This window comes from Acanthochromis polyacanthus, chromosome 16 (genome assembly GCF_021347895.1).
Source record: "Acanthochromis polyacanthus isolate Apoly-LR-REF ecotype Palm Island chromosome 16, KAUST_Apoly_ChrSc, whole genome shotgun sequence".
Taxonomy (NCBI): Eukaryota; Metazoa; Chordata; class Actinopteri; family Pomacentridae; genus Acanthochromis; species Acanthochromis polyacanthus.
In genome coordinates, this window is record NC_067128.1 from 21,134,935 (window position 1) to 21,149,045 (window position 14,111).

At 38.6% G+C, this 14,111-nt stretch overlaps 1 protein-coding gene across 10 annotated transcripts in view; it reads left to right on the forward strand.

The window, feature by feature from the left end:
* The window catches only part of LOC110952175 (disks large-associated protein 2), a 147,801-nt gene extending 136,132 nt beyond the window's left edge, over nt 1–11,669 (forward strand). For all 10 annotated transcript variants that reach the window (XM_051960760.1, XM_051960759.1, XM_051960752.1 and 7 more), the window contains one exon: nt 311–11,669. In XM_051960760.1, coding sequence (XP_051816720.1) covers nt 311–526 — 216 coding nt within the window. In that variant the 3' untranslated portion in view covers nt 527–11,669. The remainder of the gene's footprint in view (nt 1–310) is intronic.
* Nucleotides 11,670–14,111: the final 2,442 nt, after the last annotated feature.

Consider the following 14,111-nt stretch of genomic DNA (forward strand, 5'->3'; position numbering starts at 1 on the left):
TGTTGCTGTTGCAGCAAATGGAGTAAATCACACTCCAGTAAATGGAGCGGGATGCTGTTTTCACTTCACATCACAGCAACACTGATGAGTTGTTTTTCTGGAAAATTGCACTGAAAGGGCTTTTAACAAATCTATATAGTCTATAGTTGATCACATATCCACAGCAATAACATCATTTTAGCTGCAAACAGTTGTTGGACAGATGCTGTTTTATTGTACTTTTCCTTGAATCAACTTGTCTTTGTGTGACACATTGCTTTAACAACAGGCGTTACCGTTGTTTAATGTCATTGGCGTTCTGTGTCATAAGGAGCGGAAGTGGCCACCACCTCTGCCAAAGCGGCCATCCAAGGGGCGTGGCGGTGTGATGCGGGAGCGCTCTCTGGACCTTCAGGACCGCCAGCGGCAGGAAGCCCGCAGACGCCTCATGGCAGCCAAACGGGCAGCTTCTTTCAGACAGAACTCAGCCACCGAGAGGGCAGACAGCATCGAGATCTACATCCCTGAAGCCCAGACACGGCTTTGAGGTCCACAGATTCATCCTCAGCTCCTCTTGTCCACCTCCGTCCATCACCAGCCTGTGGCGCCACATTCAGCCGCCTGGCACTGTCAACTACAGTCACTGCTCATCCACCATTATATCTGTTGCCGTTCTCTGGCTCGTCCCTTCTGAAGCTACACTAAGCAAAGATTTCAGTGGATTTAATCCTTTTTAATCAGCCTAAATAAGAATAGTGAAGAATGCTGTGATGTTCCCTCAGTGTAAAGTTAATACAGTCAGGTTTCTACAATATTTTCTAAATTAAAAATTTGGTTAAAGCCCAGACTGTTTCCAGAGCAGTCAGCACTGGACACCAGAGCAGTTCTCTTTAGTCTTTCTGGTATTCTTTGGCCATCTAATCTGTTTAACACTGAGCTGATTTGTGTATATTTGAGAAACAAAATGAAAACCATTGACATATCTCTGCCACCTGGAGATGCTAACATGTAAATTTGCCTGGTGTAGCTTTAAGACTGGAGAGGAAAACAGGTTGTGTACCATGAGAATGAGCTAATACATCCCAGAACAAATGTCAAACAAACTACAAATTTAGTGATTTTTTTTTCATTACCATTTCTTGGTCTTGTCTCATTGTGGCCATCGCCCTCACTAGCCACATTCAGAGAGAAACACAAAGTGCAACTTTTCTCTCAGCAGCAACGGTGGTCTTCAGCTGACGCGCCCAAAGTAATGGAACAGTGGCAGTAAAGACTGATGTTTCTTACGCTGACATACCCTAGCAACATGGACAAGCTTATAAAAACAAATGGTTTTTTTTTTTAACTCAATTCATTTACATTTAAACTTTCAGTAATGTTTTATTTGGATGTATCTGAAGCAATGTAAAGGTTGTTTTATTTATTTATTTATTTATTTTCTGTTTATGATGTCAAAGTAGACTGGTAGTATAACATGTTTGACAGATGCTCCATATCTCTCTGTTTATATCTCTTCTATGTCATAGTTCCGTCTTTAACCATTCATGCTGCAGCTGTTGACCAGTGTTGCTGACTGAGATCCAAAAATTAAGGCTAAAACTTCTAGACCATCATTTACTCATTTTCATTCCTATAATATCATACTGTTGTAGGACTAAATATTTTTGAGATAAATACATTTTTTGCTGCTGGATACATTTCCATTGCAGAACAAATATGAATTATTAACAAAAGACAGTTTTGTGTATCCTGGGAGAGGTGACTGTATTGAACAATGCATTTTGCACCTTATAATATTCATGTTTGTATTTCCAAGGGAAATGTAGTTTATGAAGCTCATGTGATACTGTTGCAGTTGAATTGCAAGGACAGATATGGAAACTTTACTACAGAATTTCATATTACTCTATATGTCATAGAAATTGCATCTCGGGTCATTTTGTTTTCATTTCTCTCTGATGGCATTCTTGCCTCTAATAAGTAAAACCTTGTGATTCTAACACTTTTAATTCTAATTACAGTATCTATCATATGATCGACATTATGATCTACAGTATACATTTAGTATTTATAGTTCAAACAGTTGTTGGTTGATTTGACAGTGCATCTGTCCTGGTAATTAAGGGGTATTCTTTAGCTAACAAACCATATCTCATAACACACTGCATCTGACCTTTTTATCAAGTGGCGCAAAATGAAAACACTTCTGTTCTTGTTTTGATCTGCTCACGTAGTCTAGGAAAGACAGGTGCAAATGACACTTTAACAATATTCAGTTACTATAGTAAATGGTGCTGCTTTTTACTCTAAAACTGTTGTCCTTTACCCAGTCCTATGTGCACGCACACACACACTCAAGGACTTTTTAAATAGAGATTTATTAACATGGTGCCCACTGTCTCTCCAATGACTTGCGGTAGATTGTGACTTTAGAAATGATCATCTTTGCAATGCCCTCAGTGATGAAAATGAGGAGAAGGTTTTATGGTTGAACTTCCTTTCTGAAATGCAAAGAGGTCAGAGATATCTGTGAATCAGATGAGAGAGATTCCAGGCTGTGACATTCCACCAACCTTAAAGTAAAACCTAATATGCCCACCCTGAGCCAGGGGCATACTGCTACAGCTAGCTGAGAGGACATCATGGTACCTTTTTTATATTCCCTAAAAACCTGAATGCATGCCCATTCATCCTCCTTTGCCAATCTAACCCTAGCTAATTGTTGCCACTATTGATATGGCCACTAGAATTTTGCTGCAGTAAAGACAGTGTTGGTTTCCTGTTTATTAGAATGACACTTAGTAGTGGAGAGCAGTCTGTGTACTGTCAAGACTGTGTGAGGCTGTGAAACTTGCTCTTGCTGAGGGACTATGATGGATTTATTTTCCTTGCACTGAGGCTTTAATTGTCTGAGCTGAGCTATATAAGTTTTTAAAGGGTGTACATCAGTGCCAAACTTAACCAAATGGCCTTAACCAAAACACTCTTGAATGTAGAGCCCCCACAGATGCAAAAAAACACAAAATAAAGATCCCAGGAGGTAAACAGTGGCTACAGTTCCAACTAAATTAGACATGTTTTGTTCAATATTATTTTAATTTTGCTCATCTATATTTAGCTTTTTCCTATTTAATGTATTTAGTTTCAAGATGAGACTGGGCACAAAAATAATTATAAAGAAAAACAGTAAAGGAGACACATATTTTTACACTATTTTTTAAGTGAAGATATCCCTGACTTTCACATTAAATAGAGAAATATATGCCTATACTGAAATTTGCAAACATGAATTCAATTCAAAATACATTTTTCTTGTTTCATTGCATGTGAAAACTGAAGTCTTAGTAAGATCACTTCATGCAGGTTCCTAGAAATATTACATTGCATAAAGTGAAAATATGAGCAGGTGGTGCCCATTTAGAAGAATAGAACTGGATAGAAAAGATCCATGAGCAGAATGTAAACTACAACCAATATTTCCTGATACACTGAGAATTATACAGGCAGAATTAGTAACTTGAACAATTTCTTTTGTATTTCCAAGTACATGTACATGCACCACTAAATATGACACATCCTTTAAACTAAATTTGGTGTACGTAGTTCAGTTTATCTTAATGTACATTTCTGTGGCCATGTTTCTCACTAAAGATGAAAGGATTAGGAAGATTGTTTGCTTGAAAATTAATTGTACATTGTATAATTACAGAAACTGACAAGGTGGCAAGGGCTTACTTTTAAAGTTTGATGAATCAATAGCATTTACCTCCAACATAAACACACCATTTATATTGTCACATTCTAAGTCTATTTTTATTCTTAGGTACATAAATTGGTGACTAGTTTTCTACAAATACAGTCCTCAAATATATTCTGTTTCATTGTACACTGCTGTTCAAAAGTTTGGAGTCACTTAGAAATGTCCATATTTTTGAAAGAAAAGCATTTTTCCCCCCAATGAAGATAACATTAAATGAGTCAGAAATACAGTCGAGACATTGTTAATGTGGTAAATCACTATTCTAGCTGGAAACGGCAGATTTTTAATGGAATATCTACATGGGGTACAGAGGAACATTTGCAGCAACCATCACTCCTGTGTTCTAATGCTACATTGTGTTAGCTAATGGTGTTGAAAGACTAATTATGATTAGAAAATCCTTGTGCAATTATGTTAGCACATGAATAAAAGTGTGAGTTTTCAAGGAAAACACGAAATTGTCTGGGTGAACTCAAACTTTTGAACGGTACTGTAAAGGTCAATTTCTATTCTTTTAAAGTTGTATTGTAGCCACATACAGATAACCCACTTTCTCTGTTAGAATTTGGAGTAGTGAGTTGGTGGTAAAGCATAACCCATTAGGACACTTCTCAAGTGAGAATTTGGCACTCTGAGGTCCACCAGTTAGTGTGTTTTTTTTAATTATAATTTATTCAAAACACGCTTTTCACAGGATGTCATACCTGTTGTAGTTTTTTATACAGGGTGGAATATTCTACTAGTATATTCCTTTCTAAAAGTAAATACACTGTACCGTTCAAATGTTAGGGGTCATCCACACAATTTCATGTTTTCCATGAAAACTCACACTTTTATTCATGTGCTAACATTATTGCACTAGAGTTTTCTAATCATCAATTAGCCTCCAATTATCCTTTCAACACCATTAGCTAACACAATGCAGCATTAGAACACAGGAGTGATGGTTGCTGGAAATGTTGCTCTGTACTCCTATGTAGATATTCAACTAAAAATCAGTTGTTTCCAACTAGAATAATCATTTACCATATTTACAATATCTAGGCTGTATTTCTGATTCATTTAATGTTATCTTCATTGGAAAAAAATGCTTTTCTTTCATAAATGAGAACATTTCTAAGTGACCCCAAACTTTTGAACAGTAGTGTAAATGTATACTATTTACCATAATATTTATTCCTTTGAGTTTATAAAGCATGGTCGAGAGCTTCACCAATAACATATACTACCCCAGAATCTAAGAACTCTAAAAGTCTTGCTGATTTCAATTCCAAGTTTCATCATTGTCCATACTTGTTGTCACAGATAGCTTTGTTGGTTTTCTTTGTTGGGCCATCTTCATTTCCTCTTGCAAGTCTGGTAATATCAGCGTCTTCATTCATCTTTGGTGGGAGAAGAATACTGTTAGCTTTGTAATATTGAAGTCCTCACTTATATCAACGATTCCTCTGTCGGTTTTGCCCTCAGAGGGACTGATGACAATTTCTCTGAATTATGACAACAGTTAATGGGCTTTTTTTCATGATCCAGCTGCTCTTCCACCTGACTGAAAATCATGCAAATCAAGTCTACTTCCCACTGACTGCATACTGTGACTCCATCAAGTGTACTACCCCGTGATCTGGTATTCATTATCATCAGTCTAGCTTTTTCCTTTAAAAACAAAAACAACAACAAAAAAAGGGCCTGCATTAGCTAACAAGTTCAGATATTCACAGGTTGTTTGAATCGACTTCACTTCCCTACCAGCAGGCACAAATAAAATCTATAAAGTAACAGTAAGGTGAACAGATGAGGATGGTTTGACACATAAAATCTAAAAATTACCTTCCCTGCTTGGTTAGCTTCACTTTGATCAAGCACCTTAAAAGCGTGTTTGAAACCAAGGGGCAGAGAGTGAAAAGAACAACCAGGTGATAAAGACGAACAGGAACCAGACTCACGACCTCACATTCACTGGCTTGAATGGAAATTATTGCACTTGAGCTATTTTCACACCATTCACCTGTCAGCAGAACAGATGTCTGACACAAATGTGCTCTAAAGTCACTGTGCTGTGAGTGGTGTACATGTGTACACTTTTATAGTGTGTTGTGAGTGACATTATTACAGGCATACTAGTATACATAAGGGTATATAGTAGGATAGGGTATATAAATACTGAATTATGTCAAATATCTTTTTGTGGTATCATGTGGGGCTATTCTGTTATCATGGTACTATTTTCGCATTACTTGTCATTAATATGCCATCTCATGAAGTGTTAAATATGTGTCTTTTCTGTCTCTCATTTTCCCCACCATGCTGTGAGGGGCTTAGGAGTTTGGAAACTATGTACATGACAAATCCTCAGGTGCCTTACAGTTTGATTCTCATAGGACTGAGTGAATGTTTTGGGCTGCGGTATGTGAAAGGACTGCAACACCTCTTAGAGTGCAGGTTTGTCCATTATACCTTTCCAAAGGGCTGGAAACTGGGCTGGGTGGACTGCAGAGTTCAAAATGAATTTATATTTGACAGATTCAGACGTCCTACTGTAATAAACTTCAGCACAACACAGTTTGGAGAATATTAAAGGAGGGTTTGCTAACATTTTTTTTCCTCTAGTTAAATATTTTGTTCAGATTCTGCAGCGATTCACCGTGATGCAGCTACATTTTCCAAAATCAGTTCATGTTATGACAGTAGATGAGACTCCATTTGAAAACATGAATTGTGGAAAATCAGTGGACATGACAGTGTTAAATGCAACATGTCAGAGTGCATGTCACATTCATCTCAGTTACATGCACAGTACCGTTCAAAGGTTTGGGGTCACTTAGAAATGTCCTTAATTATGAAAGAAAAGTAGTTTTTTCCAATGAAGATAGCATTAATCAGAAATACAATCTAGACACTGTCAACATGATAAATTATTATTCTAACTGGAAACAGCTGATTTTTAATGGAACATCTACATAGGAGTATATAGGCCCATTTCCTGCAACCATCACTCCTGTGTTCTAATGCTACATTGTGTTAGCTAATGGTGTTGAAAGGCTAACTGATGATTAAAAAGCCCTTGTGTAGTTATGTTAGCACATGTGATTTGTCAATGAGAGCATAAAATTGTCTGGGTGAACCCAAACTTTTGAACGGTAGTATAAAAGATCACTTACAAAAAAAGCTTAAAAAGGTTTGTTTTCTTTTTTTCTCCTCCTAGTTGTGATATTGTAATCTCGTGATGTTTTTGCCATTTTGGCACCTACATCTACAGAATCTGGAGACTGACAAAACTTGACCAGCCAAAAAGTGCAATAGTGTTTTCATACAATGACAGGCAGGCTCACCTACAGCTATTTACCTCACAATTTAGTGTTTTAGCAAACATGGTGTAGTAGGAGTCGTTGTAATCTCCACAGGAACACTTTGTCATGCCTGTGTACTATGCAGCAGTACTTCTGTCGGGCTGCAGAGCTTGCAGGCCCCGGTGCAGATCACTTTTCATTCACAGCAGAGCACTGAAAGCACCATGTTCATTGTGCTATATACTACAAGAGCAAAAATGCGTGGTGTCACTGTCATCCAAATCTAATTCAGTTCATCCGTCAGTGCTTAGTTAGGATTTACTTTAAGCTGATTTAAAATAAAATAGTATAAAGAGAAAGTCAGCAAACCTTCAGTAATGCTCTAAAACAATTCACATGGATGTGATACGTTAGAGTTCCTTTACCAGGGTCAATTTTCCTTACTTAGTCACTACTCAAGACATCTGCTACTCTTTGTGCAACACAGTTTCATACTTTAGACTAACACCATTTAAGAGCTGTCCTGAAGAGAAACCTCAGAGAAGTCTGTATAGGTGCTGAATCAACCAACTTCTCTCCTTGTACTTTTCCAAAATTTTCTTTTTATTTGCTCTTTTGTTGTTTATTCTGACAATCAGCACACACCAAAAACATCAAATGCACACACACTATAACAGCAGTGTCATGGGACATCCTCAAGAGAATGGCCTGAGAATTTCCCTTCTCTGTCTTGAGGATCTTTACAGTCTTTTACAGTCCATTCAATTTTCATTGAAAGTTTTTCTCCTTGTTTCTGATACAGTTGCACTGCAAAGATGTCTTTCTATTGTTTGCTCTCTCTTCTCATAAATCATGTAACTTTTTTACTGACATCAGTGTTGCCTGTTGTCACAAGCCAAACAGCAGTCAAGTAAATATGGACCACATCTGATGTCATGCTTTCGCAAACTCTGGGCCGTGTGAGAGAGGATCTACTCTTCAAGCAATAAGCCAAATTTAAATATTAAGGAGGACTTTTCATCATGCTCTTTAGATATCTGGTTTGCTCACATCTGAGGGCTGTTTAGGCGGTTGCTTAGCTGCTTAAAGTAACTGTTTAACATTCAGGAAATATGCTTTTTCACTTTGTTGCTTAGATTTAGAGACACTGATCTGTCTTTGTAGATTCTCAGTCATCCAGGTTATGGTATTCCTAAATGCTTCAGTATGGAGGCAGTTGGACTTCTTTTTGAGTCTTGAAGGATTTTTACCATTATCCAAGTGACTTCTTAAAATTTAACTAAAAATGTGTCCGTTTTTTTTTTTCTCACCCTCAAGTCACTTGTCTATGGCCAAGAACTGAGCCAAGGCTCAAATGACTTAAGGTTTGAGTGGTTGTGAAACTGGGGCTGAACAATGGATTGGTGGTTAGCACTGTCACCTTACAGCAGGGGTGTCAAGATCCGTTCCTGGAGGGCCACTATCCTGCATGTTTTAGATGTTTCCCTCTTCCAACACAGCTGATTCAAATGATCAGGCTCGTTATCAGGCTTCTGCTGAGCTTGATGATAAGCTGATCATTTGAATCAGCTGTGTTGGAAGAGGGAAACATCTAAAACATGCAGGATAGTGGACCTCCAGGAACTGAGTTTGACACCCCTGCCTTACAGCCAGAAGATCCCCGGTCTGTGTCCCTTGATCTATCTAAAAGTAGTTGACATGTTCTTCCTGTGCAGTCTGGCTTCCTCCCACAGTCCAAAAACATGCTGAGGTTAATTGGTAGCTCTATATTGTCCATAGGTGTGAAAGTGAGTGTGATTGTTTGTCTCTATATGTAGCCATGAGATAGACTGGTGAACTGTCCAGGGTGTCCAGTCTTCACCCTAAATCAGCTGGGATTGGCTCCAGCCCCCAGTGACCCTACTGAGGATTAAGCGGTGTATAGATAATGGATGGATGGTTGTGAAACTGCTTGTGGAGAATCTCTGAGACTTCTTCCTCTGTTTTGAGATGCTTATTCCAGTTCCTACACACCTCTCTCATATCTGTTGTCTTGGACAGCAATATCTGTGAAACATTCTGGACTACCACTAATCAGACAGTTACAGTGCAGCTCTGAGATCTCTCTTTAAGCAGTTTCATAGCCATTCATGCCTTTAATGATGTGAGTATTGGGTTGTCAGTGTGCCATGACCCGTGTGATTTGAAAATAAGATTAAATTAGTGGGACTCCCTACCAGTCAGTTATAACTGAGGAAACCTCTTTTTGAAAGAAAGAAGATCTGAGAAGTTAAACGTGACCACTCTTATTTTTGTCTAACTACAACCAGAAGCACCATAATGCATGAATTCTGGGGACATGCAGCTGGTATATAAATCTACACCCAGGAAATGGTTCGCTTAGCTGAGCCAAATAAACTAAAAACAAGTTAAACAGCTTGTCTATCACACAGCAAAGTTTAAAACCATACATTGTACCCATGGTATGGAGTAGGCAAACAAAATGTAATGATCTTTAGAGGTGCTGGTAGGAAGATTTTAGGTTGTTATTGACTGTAGAATCTTCATTCAATTTTGTTCTAAACTGCTCCATTAAGGCGCTACTGTAAGACCTACTTCAGGATAGGTACCTCTGAGCGGCCCTGAAAAAGAGCTGTGTCAGTTTTGATGCAAATTGGTTAAACTCGGAGAGCACAAATGCTGATCGGGTAAACTCAGAAAGGACAATAGCCTTTTATTCTGCTGTCTTGATGTCGTAGTCCTCTCATTAAGGAGGCTTCTCTAGTTCTCAGTGAATAGTTGGGAGCCCCAGGTACAGATTGCCAGCCCCAAATCACTTGACGAATGGTCCATTAACAATCCAAGACTCACATTCTTCTCGCTGTGAATGGTTGTGAAACTGTAGGTTGAGGGAGAACTCACTATCTCAAGCCTGCATTACAAGGACCTGATAAATGGTATGATAGACCCCCTCCTCTGTTTACAGATGGCTGTTCCTGTCATACATGGTTTCCTTCACCCAGTTCAAATGGCCAACCGGGCCTTCTTTGGCGTTAGTAAGGACATTCTCCACCCAGCTCTGACAGGTTCTGATAACCTCCACTTTATATTCCAGTGGGTGGTGCGAGCGAAACAGCAAATATTGGTGTAAACTTTCTGTAAACTTCATTGTTGAGATTTCTGTCCCCCTCAATGTGCACAGCTCAGTCAGTATTAGCACCATTTGCACCTTGATTCATCCCTCAGCATGCACTTTCACAATCATTGGGTTGTAAATGGACTATTAGCCATGTAATTTGAGGGGGAGAATGAATACCTGGGACCCTCCAGCAGCCAGTTAAAACTGAAGAAGCCTTTTGGAAAAGAGCTGAAGCATCTCAACAACCCAAAACAGAAGTCCAGATGCCTTCTACTGAAGCACTTAAGATTACCATAACCTGGATGACTGAAAATCTATAATCGTATAAATACAATTTGTTGTTGCTTTGATGCATTGCGTGTTAATGTTACAGTCAAAGCTGTCGGATCCTACGCCCCCATGGAAAAAGAAAGGCTTAAAGTGTCCATTAAGTGGTCATTCCTGTAGGCGTCTGGATCCCCATGTTTCCAGTCTTCATGCTAAGCTTACTGCTAACTTCATACTTATTGCAGTGGCATGAAAATACTGGTGTTAAATGAAAACTTTTGCAGGCCACAGTGAGATTTACATGTACCATTTTATCGTGCTGGTTTTAGGTTGATTTTAGTATTTCCTTGTAGCTTCAGTTCCACTCTGTAATATGGGCTTACGTCAGTGTAAATGGCTCAGCAGAGCCTCTGAAGGATAGTTACAAACCCCTGCTTGTCTCACAGTAATTATTGCACATACTGTCAGATTTCAACCAGAGTCCCATGTTGTCCACATTTGCATTTTTTTTTTCATTGTGTACTGCTGTATAACTTGGGGGTGAAAATGTTTATGGGTGTTTGGTTATTTTTCATTTTTTAATGTTTTATGAGGGGAGAGAGCAGTCACAGTTTTGTTTGCCTTTGGTGGAGAATTGTCCTGTGTTGTGGCTGTGGGTAGAAATAACAAAAGGCCTTTTATGGGTTTTGGAAAGTGATAAGAGAAAAATTTGATAGCATAAAAGGTTTGTGGTTAGCTTAAAACTATTTTGAAATCTTAGATATATCAATAATGAGGATAAATATAATGCCAAATATTCAGTATTTGTACAGAAATATACATATATAAATATATAATATATGCCTAATTTAAATGGAACTATTTTCCGCTCTTGACCATGTTTCTGTTGTTTAACGTTCCTTTGTCCATTCCTTTGTCAACATTATTTTATAAGATCTTCAGATAGCATGCAGGATAGTGAAAATGAATGTATTATTTAGTGTTTCATTGCTGGTCAGTATTACAGCATTCTACAGATCAGATTGTGTTTGTAAGATTATTTTAAGATGAGGATTTCATTTCTAGATTGGTTTATCTACAAATGAATTGTAAACTTTCTTTTCTAAATGCAAGTTTTGAAATAGTTTCAACAGTTTATATCATTTTATTATTTTCCCTGCTCTATCAATGTCGTTCAGTATATTTTGCCTCTTCTAAGTACTGCTATCAACCATCTGTTGTAAATAATTATGCAAATTAAACTTTTGGAAGAAAACAGCGTTGTTGTCAGAGTGCTTTAATTTGTGTTTACAAGAGGATGAGGAGTGGTCAGTGATGCAGCTGTATCATAGAGTAAAGAATTTATGTGGGATTTTAGCACAAAGGCAGGGTTTTTTTTTATGTGGAATTACTACAAAGTGTTATCCTCTGATGTAACCTCTTCATTGGTTGATATAATAACAAATAGAAAGACAAGCAACCCATAAGAAATCTCCTAAAACAATGTTGGTCTCCAGCTTCAGCGATCATGATTAGTCTCAGGGTTATGGTGCTGTGCATGCTGCTGGCTCACTAGCTCTACTATGGCATGCTAGTAAACTTGAATAGATGAGTCTGCCTGCTAATTATGCCACCCAAGAGCATTCACCTTTCAGGTGAAAAGACACAAAAGATCCCTTTAGATGAATCCTAGAAACATTAGTGAGGTAGGATGTAGTGTAGTGGTCATGAATACTGAAAATTAAATACATATTTAAAAAACACAAAGAGCACAATTGCTTTGGCTGTCTTGCTTACATATGCATTGCAGTCTTAGAAACTGTGACGTATATGACATACACTCACTGGCCACTTCATGAGGTACACCTTGCTAGTAAAAGGTTGGACCTCCTTTTACCTTCAGAACAGCCTTAATTCTTCATGGCATACTTTCAACAAGGTTTTGGAAACATTCCTAAGAGATATCGGTCCATATTGACATGATAGCATCATGCAGTTGCTGCAGATTTGTCCATCCATGATGCCAATCTCCTGTTTCACCACATCCCAAAGGTGCTCTACTGGATTGAGATCTGGTGACTTTGGAGGCTATTGGAGTACAGTGAACTCATTGTAATGTTCAAGAAACCAGTTTGAGGTCTATTCCATTCTCCTCTGGCCTCTCACATCAACAACATTTTGGTCCACACAGTGGCCTCTCACTGGATATTTTCTCTTTTTCTGACCATTCTCTGTAAACCCTGGAGATGGTTTTGCACAGGCGTAAACTAACCGTGACGTCACCCGTTGGTTTCAACGCCGAGAAAATGAAGCCCGGATTTTGCTACTTCCTGGTCGCCGTTTTGGATTTTTTGGAGCCAGTGACGTAAAAAGCGTCATCAAACTGGCTGGACCGGAGAGCAACTAGGGGCAGGATTGGCTGAGGACTCTCTTATCTCGCCCACATTTTACCGCAGAGGCTTCTGTTGCTGTCTATCAAGTATAGCCACGCCCCCTGGCTCCGCATACTTTAACGATTTATTTAAAATTCAGTATTGATTTATTTTAAGATCGGCCAACTGATCTCTCATTTTGACCATGAAAACTAACGGGAAAAAATCCTGAGCTGTAGAAAATCAGTCTATCAAATTTTAGTTTTTCCAAAAATGAATTGGGGTCTATGGAGCAAAAGCTTTTTGGAGCCAACCCTAGCGGACGGCGTGATATTGCAAGTTTTTGACACTTCCGGGTTGGCTTCAATTCTGGAACCAGATGCTACGTCCATCTTTATATACAGTCTATGGTTTTGCATGAAAATCCCAATAGATCAGCAATTTCTGAAATACTCAGACCAACCCGTCTGGCACCAATAACCATGCCACATTCAAAGTCACTTAAATCCCCTTTCTTCTCCATTCTTATGCTCAGTTTGTACTTCAGCAAGTTGTCTTGACCACATCTACATGCCTAAATGTGTTGAGTTGCGATCATGTGATTGACTGATTAGCTGTTTGTGTTAAGCAATAAAACAGGTGTACCTAATAAAGTGGCCAATGAGTGTGTTTTCTACTAAGTTCCGTTAAATAATGGGGTCAGAATGGCCAGAAAAGCATGGTGGCTTGCATACTGCTAAATCCGACTGGATGGCTACGGGAATTGGAACAAGTTGTTCAAGACAGTGCACTAAGATCAATTTCTAGATCAGGCCAGGAGAATGAAGGACAGAGGACACGAGCAGGTTCAAAGTAGAGAATGAGATGTAACTACATCGTTTGTGGCCCTGGTACTCCCAGTTATAACAGCCCAACATCTACCTGCAGAGCAATGGTATATTTTCTAAAGCTGACTTCATCTCATCTGTTGTTAGGTTTTCCTATAGTGAAGGAATAAATAGGGTTACACTTCCTATTTGTTATAAGAATGTAAGCATAAGTCGAACAATCAATGTGAAAAATACTCCCACCACGAACAGTAGTACAAAAGGTGCTACACGCCTACAGTGTTTTCAATAATTTTCATGCGTTGTCATCACTTACACACCCTCACAGTCTTGCAAAGAGGACTAACCAGCATAGGGTAGGTGTGTATGTGAACTCTGGGTATGTAGGAGATTTAAAACTAATAGTGTGAACATCATTAGGTTGCAGAACAGCACAGTTGAAGATACCACAAACTACTACGGATAGAATGTTTCCTCCTCCTTTTCCACCTTCTGTTTCTGTAATTACAAACCAATAAAAAA